The sequence below is a fragment of the Lithobates pipiens genome, unplaced genomic scaffold (genome assembly GCF_037356315.1).
Source record: "Lithobates pipiens isolate NorthernLeopardFrog02 unplaced genomic scaffold, aLitPip1_a1.2 Scaffold_10, whole genome shotgun sequence".
In the NCBI taxonomy this organism is placed as follows: Eukaryota; Metazoa; Chordata; class Amphibia; order Anura; family Ranidae; genus Lithobates; species Lithobates pipiens.
Window position 1 is genome coordinate 168,341,165 of NW_027507686.1, and position 22,916 is coordinate 168,364,080.

Below are 22,916 nucleotides of genomic sequence, written 5' to 3' on the forward strand. Positions count from 1 at the left end.
GCGGTGGACGGACCTCCGCTTTAAGCCACTCTTTTATCTTTACACAAACCTCCCTGTTTGTTAATGACAAGTGTCCCAGTGTATGTGCTTTATAAATAAAATGCTGTTTTATACCCGATTTCAGATTTCAGAGCAGCGCTCACATGACCAGCCGGCCGGCGTTCTCTCCCCTCTACCATTCTGACAGCTACAGTGGGAGGGGCCGAGAATCCCCTGCTGAAGTCAGTTGGGAGGGAAGGAGGAGAGAGTCGGCTGGTCACGTGAGCACCGAGCGGCTCTCTAAAATCGGGTATAGAAGGGAATTTTATTTATAAAGCACAAACACTGGGACACTTGTTATTAGCAAACAGATGTTTGTTTGAAAATTTAGGAGTAATTTTAGCCACAGGAGGGGAGGTGCGGGCACTTGTAAGAGCTGACAGGAGGGCAGGGAAGTGGGAGAGGATGGGGAAGAGCAGACAGGAGAGCTGCGGATTACTGAGGCATGTAAACTGACCACAGTGTCAGGGCTTGGCAGCCATGATAAACAGTGGTCAGTTTACAGGGCAGATCCAGGCAGAATCAGCCAAGTATTTCAGGTGATACAGGGGGCCAAATTACACAGCACAAGCACTGTGCTGTATAACATGCTTTAAAGGAACAGGATCAATATATATTTTTTAGGGTAGCAAACACTCGAATTCCTGGCCAAACGTAACTACTAAAAAGATTCCTTCCCTGCTCCTAACCTCTATTCTGACTAATTTGTGTCAGAAAGATCTGTGTACTTTTCTATTTTCAGACCACTCTAGTCCAGTCACGTGATCTCCCCTGTGCCAGTCTTCACCGGATGCAGGGAAGAAGAGAGAGTGCTCAACACTGGCTTGTAATGCCTGGAGGAGTGATGTCACCCATAGGCTCCTATGGCCTATCCATTGGCAGTGCTCCCTCCTCTTCCCTGCAGCGCCACTTGCTGACAGAGGGAAGCTGGATCATGTGAAAAGACCAGAGCGACCTGGAAATAAGTAAGCATACAGATCTTTCTTACACAGGTTCGTTAGAATAGGTGTTGTGAGTGGGGAGGAAGCCTTTTCAAGAGTAGTTAGGTTTTGTGAGGAATTCTACATTAAAGCATATCTGTCATGTGAAAAAGAATTGTTGTCATGTATAAAGTGCAGATACCTTGAGGTTTTGGTAAATACCTGTCTGTTTCCAAGCACCAGCTGTTATGCCTGAACACCAGGCCATTCTGATGGGCAAAGCTCTTTAATTTCTTCCAAGTGTCAAAGCTTGCCCCCACCCCTTCCTGCCTTTCACACTTTCCCATTAGGTTGCGTTACCAATCTGGGCGCAATAAAATGTTATTATTTTAGGTAAAAAAATCCATAAGTGAATAGAATTTTTTTTAAACCAGAGTTTAGTGTCATTTTTTTTTTTTAAACAATCTTTATTTATAGGAGATAGGGTATTACAGCTTGATATACAGTAAAAGAATGAAAAAAAAATGAACAGAGAGGATAAACATTTGCTGTAGGTAATGCTGATACATAATACTCCAGTCGTTCCTTTTTCGTTTTTCACTTGTAGTGGGAACAAGAACATGAATAGTCAACAGTCATAAATTAACTTCGTACTGATTAGGTTACTAAGAGAGTATTTACCAGGTGACGGGTCAGCACGGTAGGTCAACTGATTGTTGGGCTGAGTAATCCCAGTCCGCAGTCTAGTTCGTGCAGTATAGGACTGGTCTGTCCTCTTGTAAGAGGTTCTCACGCGTGATACGCTTGGTCAGCTTTAACGTTCAAGGTAACTCACGTGGGGCCGACGGCTTCCTAGACGACCGTGTGCTGGGGGAAGGGGGGCAGTCCTGCATAATAGCGGCACCAAAGTGCCATTTCCCTGTTCAAGTCAGGTTGTCCCATGGCGTGAGGTCGCCAAATTTTTGTTGGGCCACCCAAGTCCTCCATTCCTCACCCGTCACCTGGCACTCAACATATCAACCATCTGCCCGTAGGCAGCCATAACTATTCAAGTCATAAAGTATTAGAAAGTAGTTAAGTGAGAAAAAGAAGGGAAAAGAAAAGTGGTTTAGAGCATACCTGAAGCCTCTCTTCCGACTCCGCCTCCTCCGCCTCCTCTCCGAGCCCCGTCAACCTCTCCATACATGTAGGATGATCAAGGGGGTGAGTGAAGAGAGAGAATAGCATCCTGTCTCCTCGCCCCTGATTAATGAAATGTTAAATTGAGTGTTGGAGTCTCCTCAGCTCCTGGTCCCCATCTGTAAGCCCTGGGGGCGTCCCCTTAGGGATGGCTCCGCCAGTTCCAGGAGGGCCACATCCAAACTGGATGAAATGTGTCCAGGGTTCGATATATACACTAGCCAGGGCTGCCAAATCGCAGTGAAGCGGTCATGGGCCCTTCTGCAAGTGGCAATCCACCCCTCTGCCTCCCGGATGTCACCCACCCTGCGGCGCCACTTCTCCTTACTTGGAATTTGCGGACGCTTCCAAAAAATAGGGAGCAGCCGCTTTGCTGCATTTAGCAAATGAGGCAGCACACTCTTCTTGTACTGGCTCACTGGCATGGGAGGAATGGGTAGCAGGAAGTGAATCGGGGACAGAGGAATATCTGTGCCTGTGATTTCTTTGATCAGAGATTTAATGTCCTCCCAGTAAGGTCTGATCGCAGGGCAATCCCACCAAATATGCAGAAGAGTGCCCCTGTGGCCACAGCCCCGCCAACATTGATCTGACGTGGATGGGTATGTTTAGTGTCATTTTAAGGCCTTTAAAGAGAGTCACATGCTCCCCATTGTAACCTGCACCCTGCTCTAATATTCTACTGTATATACATAATATTATTTAGGCTTGGTGACTGTATCAGACTAACTACACCTGGTAGATATTCTCACTTTTCAGCCTTCTACCGGTCTGGCACTACACCTTCATATTCCAAAAGTTCCAGTCACCTTGATCTAAGATCATTCTCCAAAATGCTGCAAAACTGATTTGTATGTCAAGTATGGTTTTAATGTGCTGTTATACACCCGTAGTTCTGCCACCCTACCCAATTAAGTTTGCCACAGTCGTTGTTATTAAAACCAATAAAAACATTGTAAAAAAAAAAAAAATAGTCACAAACTGCTGTTAGGTAATTTCAACAATGGTAGTTGATTCAGTTTACTACTGCCATTTACTTTTGGGTGGCATTGGCCTTTCTTCTTTTTTTATTTTATTTTTTTTTATATTCGAAAATGCAGATAACAAAGGAAGGGGCCACAACATTTGACAATGTACAATTTGTTCGCATGTGGGATATTGGCATTTCATCTTTTTCATACTTCCACCCTGGAGCTACAGCAAGTATTAGAGTGAAATGCATGCTACCATAAGTATTGATAGGCTTTGATTAGTAGGTCATTCTGGTGCTACTTATTAATACTCCATGAGTTTTTATACCCTCAGACCTTCTAAGTACAAGTTAAAGTCCACTAGTTTTTAGGGTGGAACAGGTAACATGTTCCCACTGCTGCTGATGCTGCCCCCCAACAGAAGTACGAGGAGATGCTTGCTCTACTAGTTGTCATTTTTTGAAAACAGCACTCCTGGCCATAAACTGAACATTTTTCTTTCCTGCTACCACAGGTTGCAGGAAAGAAAGTCACTCACTCAATTCCCCCATCAAAACAGTCGGAGGGGGGGGGGGGGGGGGGGGTCAGGGGAAGCTGTCCCAACTGGGAGAACACAGTAGTTATTGTTGGCAGCTATAACACCTGCTATCTGCTAGTAATAATAGCATGTAAAATCTGGTTGAGGCTAAATTGATCGATCAGCTTGGGTACATTCAGCCTTCCCATACATGGTTCAAATCTTGGTCGGGGTCTGCTGAACCAGCCGAGAATTGAACTGTCTATGGCAGACTTTAATGTAACTGCAGCATGAGGACACAGCCCCAGAGAATACGGAGACACATAAGACCATATATAATTTTTTTGTTAATCTATATCTCTAATATATTCTATTTTGTGTTGTGAATAGTAAGTCACATTTTATTAACTTCAATGTATCTAGCTTCTGGTGGAGCAGAGTCCCACAGCTGGTCCTCATGTATGACCACCAGCATGCAGCTTGCCCAGGAGTGTCTAAAAGAACAAGCAGAGGAGCCTTCTGAACCACCACAGCCTATTGAAGGTCTGGAGATGTTTGCCCAAACTATAGAGACAGGTAAAACCTTCATTTCTTGTTCTGTTAACATTGTGCCATAGGTCTGTAAATATACTGTTATCTTTTTGTTGTCAGTATTTGTAATGAGAGGGGAAAGGTTCATACATCATTTTGTTCTCACCTCTGTGTCGCCTTATGTCTTCCATCTTTTTCAGTGCTGCGGAGGATTAAGGTGACCTTTTTAGATACGATTATCAGGATTGAGAATATGCCAGTAGAATCTGACACAGGGACAGCTCTTGAAATACACATCAAAAGGTCAGTTTTTTTTCAGTAGTGTCTTTTATGTTAATCCTACTGGCTGTATTTGCTTTCCTACCTGGCTTAGTATTTCTGCTACTGTAGTTTACCATTTGTGTTTCTTTGTAGTATTTATTTGTACTTTTGTTACTACTTTAATGTATTCTTTCAGTGAAGTGAGCTTGCTATAGGTGTTCATTTCCATTTTCTATATATAACTTGTACCTTGTTTCTCTCAGACTAGATTATTGTGATGAGGCAGTTAGAGATTCAGGTCCTTCTTTTCCTGTGGATATTCATCAGCCTCCAGCATTCATCCAGAAGATTCTGCAGCTCAGTGGTGTCTCCCTTCACTACGAGGAGTTCAAAAACAGAGAACGCTCACCTTCACCCGCACCTGTCCCTGAGGTATCTGTAGGGTGACATTGGGTATACTAACCACAGAAAACAAGTAGCATGTCATCAGGTCAAGAATACAGGAGACTAACACTTTAGATACAAGTTTTACATTTTCATAAACCCTACCAAGCATTGTGTTATTTCAAAATGGTCGTTAAACAATACCATTATAATACTGTAATTATTCCTGTAAATATTATTCCTTTGGTATTGCCTGTCTTGTTTGGTGACACACACAGGAAGTCATTAACCTTCAGGTTTTACTGCTGCCTGCATTGGCAATCAAAAAATCTGTAGGCTAGCCCAGGATAATACTGTCCTATGAGGCTGGGTGTCTTTTCTTAAGTTCTGCTGTTGTAAAAACTACTGTGGGTTTCTGGCGATTTTTTTTTTTTTCTTCAATTTTATTTCTTCATTCAAGACTCCATTACTGCTGGAGGTTTCCGTTTTGATCAGCAGTTGTTCTATGTAGTTGTCCTCAGCCTGGCATTTGGACATACTGCATCTGACCTCACTGGACTGGGCATTGTGGGACTTGCCTCAAAGTGACCTTCAGGCAGAGTTCCTGGACTCTGTTCTTGTAAAAAATAGCTACCAAGTGTTTTCCAAGTTCAGAACCACTGGCGTTTCCTCTGGCTTGCCCTGTCTCTGTAGACTCGATTAGTGAGTAGGCCAGTCTGGTCTGAGAATCTGGAGCTTCCTCACCAGTTCTGCCATGGAAGGGATTAATATGCTGTAGGACTGATCACTGGCATTCTCTACTGGAGTGAGTGTCGTGCATATGTGCTCTGTACTCTCTTTCCACTATACAGCATAGAGAATGCATTTCCCTGCTTCTGTTCCTCTTGCAAAGGTTCATATGGAACTTAAATTTTATTTCTATTCATGCTGCTTGGCTGCAGTTACTTTAGTTACTTCCAGTTATCCTACCCACTTGACACTGATCCTGATCTGCTTCCAGCTTTTAGGGTTTATTAAGTACTTCAGTCCATGCTTCTAGGGTTGGGTGGCGAATGGAGGTTGCAGTGGGGGGGGGGGGGGTAGCCCCGCTGTACCAGGTCCCTAAAGCTAATTTTCTACCAATGGGCCGGTGCTGCGAATGTCTGCAGCCTGTAATCATGTTGTCCTTTGTTAGTTTTTCCCGTTTTGAGAGTCCTCTTGGACTCTGTCACGTCTAGATGGGTCCTCTGTCCTCTCAGCAGAACTTGCTTGTAAAAAGTACCCTTCGAGGGACAATGTTTCTTCATTGTGGCCTTAGATGCTTTCATCGAGGATGTTGCCGACGATGAGCGCATTCATCTTCCACAGTGAAAGAAGATTACAGAGCAGACTGCAAAGTTGTCTGTCTTTCTGACTTAAGAACTTAAACATCCCTTTCATCTTCTGCTCCCTTAATTTTAACATCAAGTCCCCCAAATTTGGCTCCCAGTCCAGCCACAGAGTGTGGCATCCTTCTCTGTACTTCCACCCACAAGTTTGCTTTTCTTTTAGCTATAATGCTCAGAGAGGTGGGGATCTGAACTGGTAGTCTTGTCTTGTCTGGTGAGAACCTTAGGAGAACAAGTCGCTCTGAAGTCGGAACAAATAAATTCAAAAACCTTTCCTGAGTCACACCAACTAGAACTGGACCATTGAAATACTTGGATTTTGACTTTTCATGCGACTTCACATGTGTCAAGTAGCACAACAACTCACAGTAGTGGAAACAGAGCCTAAATCTGTATTTTGGGCTATCATATGCATTATAGCTTTTTATTACATTTTTTTCTTTTTCAGAATTTATTTAATACTTTTCGGGAATTATTTTTATTATTTTTACTTTATTTTATTTTAATTTTTTACATGTAGTTTTTACTTTTATTTACTACATTTTTTTTCTCAATCGTGACAATTATTTAATTTATTTATTAAAAAAATAATATATATATATATTTTTTTTTATTCATATTCTAACCATTTTTCTTGTCCAATACTTTTACTTTACTTTTTTACTTGTTCCCCTAGTCTTTCCCTTGTCTTTGTTTGAGCAGTTGCAGTGTATGTAGATTAAATTATTTTCATCAGATTGCTTCAACAATGGAGGTATGCTGCGGTGGAGAAACCAATCATGGTTCCTTTAAATTTGTGATCCTTCCTGCAGTCCACCCCTATTTAAACCCCATTGGCTGTCAACGTCTCATGATCTGAAGAAGGGCCACGCCTGATATGTGTTGTCAAGACAACAGCTATCTCCTCTCCATTCTCCTCAGCTTGCTCTCCACCCTTTCTGCTTCAAGCCTCGTTTTGGACTTGTGTTCCCCAATCATAAGACATCACACTCTGGTGTTTCCATCCACCAGCTCGGGTCGGTGGTTGTTCTGGCGGCCTCTCGGTCCCTTTATTGTTCCGTGGCTGTTCCACTATCCTTCCACATATCATTGGGGATTTGATTGAGGCCTTATATCAGGCATGTCCAAAGTCCGGCCCGCGGGCCAATCGCGGCCAGCGGTCCGGTTTTGAACGGCCCGCCTGGTAATCTAAGCATATATGTCTTTTGTGGCCCCCGACGATCTCCCAGCACCAGGGCCACAAAAGATATATAGTCTGGCTGCATTGGAGATGGGAGGCTGTATGAGCGCCGTGCACACAGGAGTATTTCATGTTTACACGGCAGCCTCTGTAAAAGCAAGTCCCATCTCCGCCATTGGACGACTGTTCTGTCCATCAAAAGAGGCGGGACTTTCTCTTAAAGAGGCCGCTGTGTAAACAGGAGATTCTCCTGTTCTTTGGCGCTCGTCCAGCCCCCTCCATGTCCCCTCCAAGGCTGCACTGATGGCAATGGTAAGTACATTCCTAGCTAATGGTGGCTGCATTCCTGGCTAATAGTGAGTGAAATCCTCGCTAATGGTGGCTGCATTCCTGGCAATAGTGAGTGGAATCCTGGCTAATGGTGGGTGCATTCCTGGCTAATGGTGGGTGCATTCCTGGCTAATGGTGGCTGCATTCCTGGCTAATGGTGGCTGCATTCCTGGCAATAGTGAGTGAAATCCTGGCTAATGGTGGCTGCATTCCTGGCAATAGTGTGTGAAATCCTGGCAATGGTGGCTGCATTCCTGGCAATGGTGGCTGCATTCCTGGCAATAGTGAGTGAAATCCTGGCTAATGGTGGCTGCATTCCTGGCAATAGTGTGTGAAATCCTGGCAATGGTGGCTGCATTCCTGGCAATAGTGAGTGAAATCCTGGAAATGGTGGATGCATTCCTGGCTAATGTTGGCTGCATTCCTGGCTAATGTTGGCTGCATTCCTGGCTAATGGTGGGTGCATTCCTGGCAATAGTGAGTGAAATCCTGGCTAATGTTGGCTGCATTCCTGGCTAATGTTGGCTGCATTCCTGGCTAATGTTGGCTGCATTCCTGGCAATAGTGAGTGAAATCCTGGCTAATGTTGGCTGCATTCCTGGCTAAAGGTGGGTGCATTCCTGGCAATGGTGGGGGCTGCATTCCCAGCAATGGTGGGCGCGCAGATGGGCACTGACCCTTTATTTTTCTTCACAGTTTTTTATTTAAAATTTTAAGGTTTTTTCCTGAAACTTCCCTCTTATTCGCCAATAAATACGGTATATCCAAATAACACGCCCGAGCTCATCTCTTCAACACACACAGCCACAAAGGCAAGAGAATTCTTGTTGGGCCCTGTATTAGTGTTCGAACGAACACACTTAGACCGAATTTTAATGGTTCAAAGAATGTCAGACAAAATGGTTGGCCCTCGCGCATGTTCGCTTCATCAAATCTGGCCCTCTTTGAAAAAAGTTTGGACACCCCTGCCTTATATTGTCCATCTGGCTCTGCACATGTTGGCTTCCCTTCTTCTAGTGACATCCAGGAACATATGAAGGTTTTGCCATCGCAGCATTGCTTCACCAAGCCAGTCCACCAACGACTGTTGCTCAAGGTACTGTCACAGTGAGGAGAACCCCCTTTTGCAGTCGCTCCATCCATGCAAGGAGATTTTTAGATAACTGTTCATCTAAGTATATGCTATTATTAAATCGCCACATGATTTTATCTCATTGAGCTTTTTCATTGATTGTCCATTCAAGACTGTCCCGATTAGCACTTCCAATTGTGGTTGCCCCTGAATGTTTGTTTTTATCTTGCAAAGAACCCTCTTTGGTGTTGCATAAGAACAAGGCAATGTTGAGGCCCAGGGCTTCCTTGTTTAAGGTAGTCTCTGCCTTTCGTCTTAATCAGCAGTTTTACCTCCTAGTCACTGCTTCTTTCCACTATCTCTTGGTGACTCAGGTCTGTGAGCACTTGTTGGTCTTTTGGCCACTTTGTTCACACATTTTGTAAATTTTACAAGGTAGACATTTCTGCCTCACCTGATGCTGAGTTGCACGCAATCTCCACGTTTCTGTTGCTAGTTTGGATCTGTTAGTCATTTTTCTATTTCGCTGTGTGCCCACCTCTCAGTTGGACTGCTTTTGGACAGCCTAAAGAGTAAAGATTTCCTTTGTCCCAGACAGGAAAGATAATAAGATTTTTTTAACTCGCCATAAAAATCCTTTTGTTGGAGTCCATTTAGGGGCACAGGCCCCACCTCTCGGTACTGCTTTTGCTAAAAAAAAAAAAAAAAACTGAGGCATACTGGTAGTGGGAGTTGGTATTCTGTTATCCTGGGCTAGCATACTTTTTAAATGCCGCCCTGCCATCGGTGCGCTCGTGTGTCGGACGGGACCCCCGTGAGTCCGGTTGCGGGTCCCGCGGACTCGATCGCTGCGGGGATACCCGGGATCGTCTCACGGGACGACTGAACGGGGAGATGCCGATGTAAACAGCATCTCCCCCTTCTGCCTAGCAACAAGTGACTCTGATCTCTGCTCCATGTGATTGGAGCAGAGACCAGGCCTAACACAAAGCCCAGCCCCCCACAGTTAGTAACATGCCCTTAGGAACACTTAACCCCTACACTGCTACCCCCTGGTTAACCCCTTCACTGCCAGTGTCATTTACACAGGAATCAATGCATCTGTATAGCATTGATTGCTGTATGTCCGATGTGTCCGCCACAATGTCGCAGTCACAATAAAAATCGCTGATTGCCGCCATTACTAGTAAAAAAAAATGTATAAAAATGCCATAGAACTATCCACTATTTTGTAAATGCTATAACTTTTGTGCAAACCAATCAATAATCGCTTATTGCGATTTTTTTACTTTTTTACCAAAAATATGTAGAATACGTATCGGCCTAAACTGAGGGAAAATGTTTTTTTTATATATATTTGGGGGATATTTATTATAACAAAAAGTAAAATATAATGCGTTTTTTTTTCAAAATTGTCGCTCAATTTTTGTTTATAGCGCAAAAAATAAAAACTGCAGGGGTGTCCATTCACACAGTCGCAGCTTGGCCTGCCCCCTTGGTCTCCTTTTTGGCTCACTGGCTGTGATTGACAGCAGCGGAAGCCCAAGGCTCCCTCTGCTGCCAAAAGCCAATCGGGAGTGTGAGTCCCTGGAGAGGCAAGGCTCTTGTGGATATCACTGGATTGAGAGGGGTTCTAAGGGGTCTGCTGCTCACAGAAGGTTTTTTTTTTTTACCTTCATGCATAGAACGCATGATGGTACAAAACCTTGTGCCTTTACAAGCACTTTAAGTTTTAGATGGTGGCATAGGGTTATTGCTTCTGTTTTTATTTACGATTTTATTTACCGATAAGGGAGATTTTCCCTTACACCCTGCCAGGACAGAAATTCTAACTCTTCCTTACCCTATCCAAAAAGAAAAAACCTATGGTTGGCATTATATTTTAAAGACACCCCCTGGTGTAAGCCCCCCTACATGTTGGATAAGTACAGGGGAAAAAAAAGCAAACCAGTGGTCTTTCCAGCCAAAGGCAGCTGCTGGTGGCATGATATTGTTGGCAGTCCCAATGCCAACATGAAGGCTCAGTTGAATATGTATATCAGGACAAAAAAATAAAAATAAAAAAACATATGCAGTAAATCTCTATAGTACATGCACATTTTCCCATGATTTATATATTTAAATATGCTACAGGATCAGAAAAATACTTGTTACGCTGCCAGAAATATACCTGCAGCTAAGTACCGTTGAGGGCTCCTAAGCCCTGCCCAGTTGTCATTTGATAGACTAATCAAATCTTCCCACTCTTGTCTCTGAAACATAAACACTAATTATTATTGGGTGCAAGATAAGAAGCAAGAGAGCCAGTTCGGCTGATCATACGATTTTCCATTAGATTTACTTAAACCATATAATATGAAGTCAGACAAACACTTTCAATTTGTATGCAATCAGACAGGCCCTTGCACTACATAGTTGAAGGTTAACCTCCCTAGCGGTAATCCCGAGCCAGACTCGGGATGGCATCGCTGGATGCAGGGGAGGACGCAGTGAGACTTACTTACCTTGTCCCCTGGATCCAGCGATGTCCCCCGTGCTGTGTGATCGAGCTGTCCTCCGCTCGATTCACAGTGCCGAATGCTGCCGAGCTCCGTTCCCTGCGACGTTACGGCGCACGGGAGCGGAGAACGGCGGCAAATTAAAAAATTTAAAAAGACACAAAACACACAGCACGTAATCTTACAGATTACAGTGCTGTATTAAAAAGTTACACACCCCCTTTGTCCCTAGTGGTCTGTGCAATGCCCTTTTATATTATAAATACTGTTTTTTTCTGTCTGGAATTTGGAGATTGTCCATAGCAACCAAAAAGTGTACCTTTTTTCAGTGTTTTAGGATTTGATTACATTATTGAATAATTTTTATTATTCTTTATTATATTATAAACTTTATCATACCCGGGATGTCTGCTACACTGTGGTTTGAAGAGATTTAAGAGCGTTATTCCTAAGAATTACAGGACTACAAAATAAAATGCCAGATTTCCATGCAAAATAATTGTACCGCTTTCAGCACCTAATTCCAGACTGAATCATACCGCCAGGGAGGTTAATCTAAAGGAAATGAAATAAGAAAATTGTATAACGTATGGTCAGCTTTGTACTCCTTGAGATAATACTGGAATTGTGCACAAGACACAGGACAGCTTTGAATTTCTGATGTGATCAACATGTATTTTCTTGTACATCACAGGACACAGAGCCATAGTATTAACTATATGGGTATATGGACACTGGCATACCCAATACAGGATAATCTATAACCCCTCCTCCTACCAGGAGTACCTCAGTTTTTTCACCAGTGTCTAAGGTGTTGGTCAAGAGTGAAGATGTGCTCTGAGGAGCACCACTGGAGGGATCCTTACTGAATTTTATCATGCTTACATTACCTTAAGTTTTTCCTGATATAAGGGGACCCGGTCCTTGAGGGTTTGCAAAACACAGCCCGCCGTGATGGGTGAAGGTTGGATCTGTCTGTTATCAGCAGATTCCTGTGGCGAGGAGAAGGGAAGGGAAGAAGCCTGGGAACTGTAAATGTCCACTTATGGTTTTTCTTCCTTAAAGCGGGAGTTCCGCTGTTTTTTTCTTTTTTTAAAAAGCCAGCAGCTGCAAATACTGCAGCTGCTGACTTTTAAAATAAGGACACTTACCCGCCCAGCGTGCCCGCGATGTCGGCACCCGAAGCCGATCTCTCGATCGTCTCTCGGGTGCTGCCGCTGCCATCTTGGGTATGGGAATCAGGAAATAGAGCCTTGCGGCTTCATTTCCCCGTTCGCTACTGCGCATGCGCAATAAGGATGGTCCCCACTGTCTCTGGGATCCGTGTGTTTCCCAGCAGACAGCGGGGAGCCGCGGGAAGTGATGTAAATATCCGCAGATTCTGCAGATATCTATGCCGGAAGTGGGTGCAGATACCTGTACTGTACAGGTATCTGCACCCCCCTCCCCCCTGAAAGGTGCCAATTGTGGCGCCGGAGGGGGGGAGGGTTCCAATGAGCGGAAGTTCCACTTTAGGGTGGAGCTCCGCTTTAAGGGAAAAATGTTGTCATGCCTTAAATCTCCACTAGAAGGAGTATATGCACATACCTTAATTTGTTGTCTTCACTTCAGCTCAGTGTCAGTCTGTGTGTGGATCAGCAGCAGCTTGCACAGCAGGGATTCCTCTTGTAGGTCTGGCATTCTTTGTTTTTCCCCCCTGGAGGGACCAAGAGGGTTAGGGAAAACAACTACTGTTGCTGCTTCACTTGCAATACCACCTTTTGGGGGCCGCGGAGGTCTTAGTGTTTGGCTGTAGACGTTTTTCCCCCTGCTCTGCGTCATTAGGCTCTGCCTCCCCCCCCCCCCCCCCCAGCGATGGGTCTGTGGGACCCAAAGGCCGCCTCCGCCGGGAACGCTTTGAATTTTCAAACGAAAGGGGGGACCTAGGCGCAGCACCCTGTGTAGGTCGTGGCGTCCACGAGGACGCACAGCGCAAGCACAGGGTGGAGACGTTATACTAGAGCAGTCTCTCCTCAGCTGTAGCGAGGAGAAACACGCTGGCTATTCATTTGGGACACAGGAGCAGTGGGGCACGTAAGGGCTGCAGATTCCTAATATGGAAAGGGAGGGCCTAGGCGCGGCACCCTGTTTAGGTCGTGGCGTCCACGAGGACCCTCGGCACAAGCACAGGGTGGAGACGTTATACTAGAGCAGTCTCTCCTCGGCTGTATAGCAAGGAGAAACATGCTGGCTATTCACTTGGGACACAGGATCAGTGGGGCACGTAAGGGGGCACAGGGGGCCCAAAGGCCACCCGGGCTCCGGGCGGGAACGCTTTGAATTTTAAAAAGAAGGGGAGGCCTAGGCGTGTACGGAGGGGGCGGGGCCTAGACATGGCACCCTGTGTAGGTCGTGGCATCCACGAGGATGCACAGCGTAAGCACAGGGTGGGGATTTTATACTAGAGCAGTCTCTCCTCGGCTGTATAGCGAGGAGAAACATGCTGGCTATTCACTTGGGACACAGGAGCAGTGGGGCACGTAAGGGCTGCAAGGGCTGCAGATGGGCATTCCTAATATGGAAAGGAGATTTTTCCCAGCACTAGGCTGTACTTTTATTAGTGGTATTATACAGTCTGACTATTGTTCAGCGATTAGTGCATTTTAAATAGTGCCTCTGCTTTTGTGCTTGGGACTATGCCTGACAAAAAGGACACCACTAAGACCTCAAAAAAGGTACCAAAAAATTAACCCCCAGGCGCTGGGAACTCCAGTCGTGGCTCCACGCTGCCATATTCTCCTGAAATACCAGATGTGGCAAGCCAGGGGGAGTCATTGGAACCAATTGGTGGTGCAGCTGCTTCTCACATCTCAGCCCCTGTACACGTGACTGAAGATGCCTTTTCCTCCACCCCGTTAGGGCTAAAGGGAAGATTAGCGGCTTTAATTGCATCCTCCATCCAAAGTGATAGGAAGCGTGTTAGATTCCCCCCCCCCCACCTTAGACCCTTTACCAAGGGGACAGTGGGTAGAGGATGAGGTGTTACCCTCAAGCGATCAGGAGGAAAGACAAACCGATTACTCCTCTGCAGAGGAAACAACGGTGGATGAAACCTTTTGAGCCCCGCAATCTGAGAAATTGATGGTACAATCTCTTATGAAGATGGTTCATTCCACTTTCAAGCTACCCCTAACGGAGTCAGCTAAAAGTTTGGTTTCTTCTTTTGGGTTCCTTAAAACCTTCACAGCCTTTGCATGCGTTTCCTGTCCATGCATTACTAGAGCAACTTATTTATGCTGAATGGGATAACCCGGATAAGCATTTTCTCCCTCCATAGAGATTCTCAGTTCTCTATCCCATGGAGGAGAAATTCACCAAAAGATGGAATGTACCTGCGATTTCCAGTGTGAATAAATAGCCTAACTTGTCCAGTAGACCATGCACAAATGCTTAAGGATCCAACAGATAAAAGGTTGGAATGCCTGTTAAAATTCTCTTTTTCTTTGGCAGGTCCGTTTACTCAGCCTGCAGTCTCTGCGATAAGCATCTGTCAATCCCTAAAGGATCAGTTTAGACAGGCCCTTAAAGAGGTTCCTGTACAGCAAGCCCGGGATTTGGCCAAACTACCAAGAGCATTATGTTTTGCCATAGACTCCATTAACCGCTAGGCGTCCGCGCTATAGCCGAAAGACTGCTGCAGCGCGGACGCCAATTGCCAGGAGGCCACGTATAAGTGCCATCTGTCATCAGTGCCACGTATAAGTGCCATCTGTTATCAGTGTCACGTGCCATCTGTTATCAGTGTCGCGTGTCATCAATGCCACGTATCAGTGCCATCTGTCAGTGTCACGTGTCAGTGCCACGTATTAGTGCCATCTGTCATCAGTGCCACGTATTAGTGCCATCTGTCAGTGTCACGTATCTGTCATCAGTGCCACATCAGTGTCACTGTCCTGGTGCTCCAGGGCCTTCAAAAGTGTAATAGTCAACAAGTTATATGTGTAATTTATGCTCCTAGAACATGTGATGGTGCTCCCGGCATGTTGGGCCTCTCTGAGTGGCTAGGCTGTGGTAAAGTCACACACATGTGGTATCTTAATACTCAGGAGGAGTAGCAAAATTTATTTTGGGGCGTCATCTGTGGTATTCACATGCCAAGTGAGAGAAATAACCTATTACAATGACAATTTTGTGATAAAAATAAAAAATAAATCTTCATTTTGCAAAGAATTGTGGGGAAAAAATGACAACACCAAAAAGCTCACCATGCCTCTTACTAAATACCTTGGAATATCTACGTTCAAAAAAGGGGTCAATTGGGGGATATTTGTACTTTCCTGGCCTGTTTGGGTCGCAAGAAATGAGATAGGCCACCAGTACATCAGATGTGATCACTTTTGTATGATTTGCACCACAACGTTTAGACTCTCTAACTTTCACAAAGACCAAATAATATACACTAACGTGGGTTATTTTTACCAAAGATATGTAGCAGTATAAATTGTGGCCAAAATTCATGAAAAAAAAATTAATAATTTGCAAAATTTTATCACAGAAACAAAGAAAAATTCGTTTTTTTTTTCAAAATTTTCAGTCTTTTTTCATTTAAAGGGGAAAATATAAAAACCCAGAGATGATCAAATACCACCAAAAGAAAGCTCTATTTGTTGGAAAAAAAGGACAAAAAATTAATTTGGATACAGTGTTACATGACTGAGTAATTGTCATTCAAAGTGTGAGAGCACTGAGGGCTGAAAATTAGTTTGGTCCCAGTTGTCAAGTGGTAAAGGATTCTATTGACCAGGCGTGTCCTGCCTTGCGCTTGTGCTCTGCGTAGGATCCTGTGGTTAAAAAATTGGTCAGCCGAAGCACCATGCAAAAAGCTCCTGACTAGGTTTCCTTTTCATGGGGATCGGCTATTTGGGGATGATTTGGACAAATACATCTAAAAGATTTCAAGTGAGAAAAATACTCTTTTGTCAGTTAAGAGAAGGAATAAGCGCCCTTCATTTAAGCAGACTCTTTCCCCTGCGCCAGGGACATCCGCCTCTAGGCAGTGGTGACGACCTCCACCATCACAGTCTAGAGGAAAGCCTCAAGGTCAAGCCCAGGCACAAAAGAAGTGCTGGGGCCATAAACCTGCAAAACAGAATTCTAAAGCCTCATTATGAAGGGGCACTCCCGCTCACAAGGGTGGGGTGAAGACTTCTGCAGTTCTCAGAGGTCTGGTAAGAGGAAATTCAGGACAGATGGGTCATCTCCATGGTAACTCTAGGGTACAAACTAGAATTTCGTGAGTTTCCAACGTCTCATTTTCTGAGGTCAAACGTTCCCAAAGATCCAGGGAAAAGGCAATCTCTGTTTCGGGCACTAGACCGCTTACTGACTCGGGGTGATCATACAAATCCCCACAGAAGAGCAAGGTTTGGGGTTTTATTCAAACCTCTTTATGGTACCAAAACCGAATGGAGGTGTCAGACCCATTCTAGATGTAAAGAATCTAAATTGGTTCCTGAAGATCTGCTCTTTTCGCATGGAGTCGATCAGGTCGGTGGTTTCTATCCTACAAGGAGGAGAACTTCTGGCATCTATCGACATTGTCCCTATATTTACTGCTCACCAAAGGTTTCTGCGGTTTGAGGTAGAACAGCATCATTTTCAGTTTGTAGCCTTGCCCGTCGGGCTAGGTACAGCACCCTGGGTGTTTACAAAAGTTCTGGCCCCACCTCTAGCCAGGTTAAGGGCACGGGGCATAGCAGTCTTGACGTACCTAGACAACCTATTGCTAATAGACCAGTCGGTGGCTCGTTTGGAGCAAAGTGTGCACATTACAACCAGTTACCTGGGAAGTCTAGATTGGATTCTCAACCTAGAAAAGTCTTCCTTAAAACCGCTAAAAAGGCTAGAGTACTTGGGTCTGGTTATAGATGCAGCCCAGAAAAAGGTGCTCTTGCCTCAGGCAAAGATCAACTCCATAAGAGAGCTGGTGCAGATGGTCAGGACGAAAGGAGATCCCTCCATTCACCTTTGCATGAGGTTGTTAGGAAAGATAGTGGCTTCATTTGAAGCGGTTCCCTATGCCCAGTTCCATTTGAGACTACTACAAAACAGTATCCTGTCTGCTTGGAACAAGCCGAAACAAGCTTTAGACTTGCCAATGCGGCTGTCCCCAAGGATGTCCCAAAGCCTCAGTTGGTGGTTGGTAACCCAGAATCTGCTGAAAGGGAAATCCTTCAGACCAGTTATCTGGAAGGTGGTAACGACAGATGCCAGCCTTTCAGGTTGGGGGAACAGTTCTAGAAAAGACAACTGTCCAGGGACAGTGGTCAAGAACTGAATGGTCCTTGCCCATCAACATTCTATAGATTCGGGCAGCAGGTCTGGCTCTGAAGGCCTGGACATTCAGGCTACGGGGCTGTCCTTGCCCTTCTAAAAGTAGTGGTAAAGATGAAGCTGACCTTGAGTACTATTAAGATTAGATTTATCGGTCTTATTTCAAAGACCGCTTTCTTCGCATTCTTTGATCCAAGTTTTTATGCAAGGAGTGATGTCTTAATCCACCAGTCAGATCACCTTTTGAACCCTTGGGACTTGAATTTAGTTTTGTCAGTGTTGCAAAAACAGCCATTTGAACCGATACAGCATACTCCCTTAGTCCTTCTGACAAGGAAGTTGTTTTTGGTTGCTATATACTCAGCAAGGAGGGTTTCGGAAATTGGCTGCTCTTTCTTGTAAAGAGCCATATTTGATTATTCACAAGGACAGGGTTGTGTTTCGTGGTCGTCCAAGTTTTCTGCCTAAAGTGGTTTCAGGTTTTCACCTGAACCAGGATATTGTCCTGCCATAGTTTTTTTCCAAAACCATGTTCTAGGGAAGAGAAGTCACTACATCGTCTTGATGTAGTGGGAGCGGTCAAAGTCTATTTAAAGACGACTGCTCAGATCTGGAAGACTGATGTCTTATTTGTGCTGCCAGAAGGTCCTAGGAAAAGACAGGCAGCGCTGAAATCCACTGTCGCTAAGTGCATTCGGCAAGTTATAATTCAGGTTTATGGTTTAAAAGGGAAGATTTCACCTTTTCAAGTCAAAGTGCACTCGACCAGAGCAGTTAGTGCTTCCTGGGCAGTGTATCACCAGGCCTCCATGGCTCAAATCTGTAAGGCTGCAACTTGGTCTTCAACTTCATACATTCACCAAGTTTTATCAGGTGGATGTAAGAAGGCATGAGAATATCGCCTTTGGGCACAGTGTGCTGCAGGCAGCAGTATAGGTCCTCAAGTCTGGGGGTGCCCTGCGGGTAAGCATGAGCTCCAGCGTGTTCGCATACTCCATGTGCAGAGCCCGCCAGGAAGTCAGCGCTAATCGCAGGCAGTGAGACATTGCCCCAATGTGCGGCTGCAGAGATTGAGCAATGTCTCTCTGCCTGTGATTAGCGCAGCTCTGCGGCGACTTCCTGTCGGGTTCTGCGCATGGAGTGTGCGAACACGCCGGAGCTCATCCCTACCCTACAGGTTGTGTCTGCCTCCCCTTACATAGCATTGCTATGGGACATCCTGTATAGTTAATACTATGGCTCTGTGTCACATGCTGTACGATAAAGAAAATAGGATTTTTATAACCACTTACCTGTAAAATCCTTTTCTTGGAGTACATCACGGAACACAGATATATTGCTTTACTACAAAAACTGAGGTACTCCTGGTAGGAGGTGGGGTTTATATAGGGAGTGAACTTTGCATGGTTAGTACAGCGGGCTCTGACCGGAGCTGTTGTGTTCTTTTTTTTTTTTTTCCTGCAACTTGGTGGTAAAAATAACTGTACCTGGCTTTAGATGTACTAACAAATTGAAGCCAAATTCCAGCTAATACTTTATAATCAGTTTTAGCAAATAGTTTTTTTCCTTTATTACATAAATAAACTCTTATCATTGTAAGTACCCGTGCCATTGTTAAAGGGTTTGTTTCTTCCCTGTAACTGCAAGAGAGTTCTGTTGAAAAGCATTAGGCTTGCTGGCTGGATCACCAGGTACAAATAGTAGAAAGAAAGCCTAAAAAAATACAACTAATGCAGCCATCATATCTAAGAATTGGTAAGCTGCAATATTATAAATGTTTGCTTTTGGGTTTAATACTGCTTGAACGGTTTTGTGTGTTATTTTGGTATACCTTAAGAATTTTCTGAGATATATTTTATTGTTGATTTTGAAAATATATCTGAGTAGGTAATAAGTTATTTGCCAGTGCATATTTTACATTCTTACTTATCGGGAAGATTGCCTGGTAAAATAGAATATTGTAGTAGCATCCTCACTCTTTTCTCCTTTTTAGGACCCACCTCCATCTTCAAAGCAAACAGAGCAAGATTCATTGCATCCCGCAGGGGCTCCTAGTGGACCTACGCAGCCCACACCGCCAAGCTCTCCAACTCTCCAAATCGGCAGCTGCTCTGGTTGCACAGAACTGATTATCAAACTGAAGCAGAATGATATGTTTCCGGGACCAAAGGTGATTCATGAAATCTTTGTAAATTTGAAGCATCTAAATTGTCTTTGTCATATTGTAGAGGTGAACACTCAGTTATGTAAATATGTGTACTGTGCCATATATTCATACTTTTTCAGATTAACACAGTATTCTTTTGTTGCTTTACAGTTTTTTGTTTAATACTCAAGGAAAACAAGTATTGTAACCCATAGCAACATGAAATACTCATTTATTCAGTAATCCTTCGAAATCAAATACAAATGCATTGTGAGGTATCTAATGAACAAACCTAGAAGTGTATAAACAATTGTGAGAGAATCTAAATAATTGAAATCCCTATATATCCAACCACAACAAAAAATATATGTATTAACCCAAATTCTCAAAATATGTGAATCTAAATGAAATAATCACTCTCATTGCTGCCACTGTCATAAATATAAAAATTCAAAACATTAAAGTGCAAAGTGTCCACTTCACAGTAGTGCTGTGATATAATTGTGTTCAAGATAACATTAATGGTTCCTTTTTAAATAAGTCCATGATAGATGGTGTAAAAGATAATAATGCAGTCTTCCCCACAAAACAAACATCCTTAGAAATTTCTACGTGTGTCCACATTGTTTTGTGTGGAGTAAAAAAAAGGATTCAACAGCATGTGACAGGATAGCATGGTTCATTGTTTTTAAATGTGAATATAATATATACACCTTTTTATTACTTTAAATAATTTCCTGATATATGCCATTTATCTTAGATAGTCCCTAAAAAATAGAAATGATTTGTCTTTACTCTCTAAATGTATACCAATGCTGTGTAAACAATCTCCTCTCCTCCTTATTCAACAAATCTCATTAGAGGAAAAGTGTGGGAGTATAAAAAAAATGATACATAATTAACTACCTGTTGCTGCATAGGTCTGATGTTGCAAAATGTCCCCTACCGGCTCTAGGGCCAGCCATACACAGAGCGAATTTCTTTCTTTGCTGAGAGACTGAACCAGATGTCTGTAAAGCCAGGCTGAATGTACCCAAGTCAATGCATTGGGCAGGCTGATTGTACCCAAGTCAATCTACTGACTTCCACTATAGCTGCTAGCAGTAATCGTATTCTGCTGGCCAGGGAAGGCTTTTGTAAATGAGGCAGTAGTAAACCCTGATTCTCTACTTACATATTGTGGATCAATGCTACAGTTTATGATTTCTTGGGTTACGTATAGTGCATAGCTTCACCCATTATTAGAATGTGTAGTAAGTTTCAACCTAAAAGGTCTGTTTTTGTGTAAGTTGGGTAAATATCAAAAATTGCATACTAACCTCTTGCTGACCACATAACTCATATAAGCAGTGTCAAGAAAGGTATGCTTTAACGCCAACTGCTTCATGGAACCATGAGGTTGTGTGGTGAGAGTTCGCTCCCTGTGCACTCCCAGTGCATTGACTGGGCTGTCACTGAAAGCTCTCGGTCAATTTTATTGGAAGCCAGTGGGACCGTCACATAATACAGAAGCTGTGCTGTCCTCTAGGCATTAAAAGCCTGCTGGGAGGTAGCGCTGAGGGGCAAAAGTAAAACTATGTAAATAAATTTAAAATAAAATATTTGCTGCAGTAATTTATTATAAAAGCATCTGCACTTGCCGTTTTATGTTGGTCCTACTGCAAAGTCCCACAAACGCCTGTTGATCCTGCCAGTGAAATCCATGTAATGCAGTTTCATGTGATGTGGCAAAAAAGCTGCACTGCTCCTGAATTCAGAACAGATTTTCATCTTGAACTGTGCCAGCTTGCACTACAGTGGGATGGAAAAATATTGCAAGGAGCATGGCTATCACCATTGTCCTAATGGATTGAGGTCCCTTTTTTGTTTTCCAATATTATGCACTCTTCTATACAATCAACAGATGGAGTCCTTTATGCTTTTTGCATAATCTAAGTTTCTATTCAGATTTCAGTGATGCTGAAAAAAGCAGCTGTTTATTGGTCTTTACAGGAGTGTCTCTTGCTTATCACATGGCTCGATGATTTAGTGTGACAAAGAAAGGTGCCAAACAATCTTCCTTTCTTGTGCTGACTCTTAAAATTATATGTAGTTTTCCTTTTAATAAAAACTGAATTGCAGTGAATCATTTTGTGACTTAATACTTTTATTTACAGCTTGATATTGATGGGAAACTTGGGTCTCTGCATTTGTTCCTGAATCCAAGTCAGATAGCTAACTTGCAGCAATTACTGGATGCCTTGAGTATTTCAGGTAAGCTTGGAAATCATTACACGTTAAAAGCAATATCAGCATGTAATTGTTTCTGTGTACACACTGTATCTATGTTCTTTTATTTGTGCTTTACAGAATCAAGCAGTATTAGGGAAAAGCTGCTGAAAAGTCGGCCTCTGGACATGGAGGATTTGAAGCTGATTGAACAAGACTTGAACCAGCAGCTGCAGTCAGGACCTGGATCTTTCTGCATTCCAGACCCGGAGCTTGTACCCTTCCAGACGTTGGAGAATGGAGGTGATGTTTCTTTATAAAATCCCACAATCACACCTACAGATTTCGTATTTATTAGCTAGTGACAGCTAGTAAAATATTTTGTGCTGCTCATAGCATGCAGCATGGATTTTTATAACAAAATAATGTAATTGTATTTTCTCAACTGAATTTCAAGCCTACAGCGCCCCCGTATTTCTACGGTCCCTAATAAACTATGCTTAACACAAAGCAAGAAAAAACTACGCTTGCCAGACTTGCACGGACTAACTAAAAATATATATATATATATAAAGAATGCACAAATATATATAAAAAAAGAAACAAAACTGTCACCAGTCATGCCCAACGAGCATTTGTTATTCAAAAAGTATAAAAACTTAGCTGTCCTCATTAAAAACAAACCCTCCCATGCAGTCCCCATAGTGTGAGAAATCTCCATAGTGCACATTTATAATGCAACCATGAATTGTAGGAAATAAATTCCTATTCTATTTTGATGGGGGAATCCCTTCTGCGGAGATACTGTGTTCTCCTGGTCAGGGGGACACAGGGAGCCATCCCTACTAGGGGAACACAGTGATTATAGCCACTGGCAATAATCGCATCATAAAAATTAGCCTGCCCATTGATGGTTCAAATCTTAGCTAGTTCTTGCTGAACGGGCCGAGATTCAAACTATCTATAGTAGTGATTCTCAACCAGGGTTCCCCCAAAGGTTG

At 43.6% G+C, this 22,916-nt stretch overlaps 1 protein-coding gene across 1 annotated transcript in view; it reads left to right on the top strand.

Moving 5' to 3' along the window:
- ATG2A (autophagy related 2A) overlaps window positions 1-22,916 on the top strand; it is a 209,251-nt gene that overhangs the window by 18,946 nt on the left and 167,389 nt on the right. Inside the window, exons 3-8 of the mRNA XM_077459540.1 lie at window positions 4,050-4,202; window positions 4,358-4,460; window positions 4,682-4,850; window positions 19,555-19,731; window positions 21,864-21,960; window positions 22,057-22,218. Of these exons, the coding sequence (XP_077315666.1) occupies window positions 4,050-4,202; window positions 4,358-4,460; window positions 4,682-4,850; window positions 19,555-19,731; window positions 21,864-21,960; window positions 22,057-22,218 (861 nt within the window). The remainder of the gene's footprint in view (window positions 1-4,049; window positions 4,203-4,357; window positions 4,461-4,681; window positions 4,851-19,554; window positions 19,732-21,863; window positions 21,961-22,056; window positions 22,219-22,916) is intronic.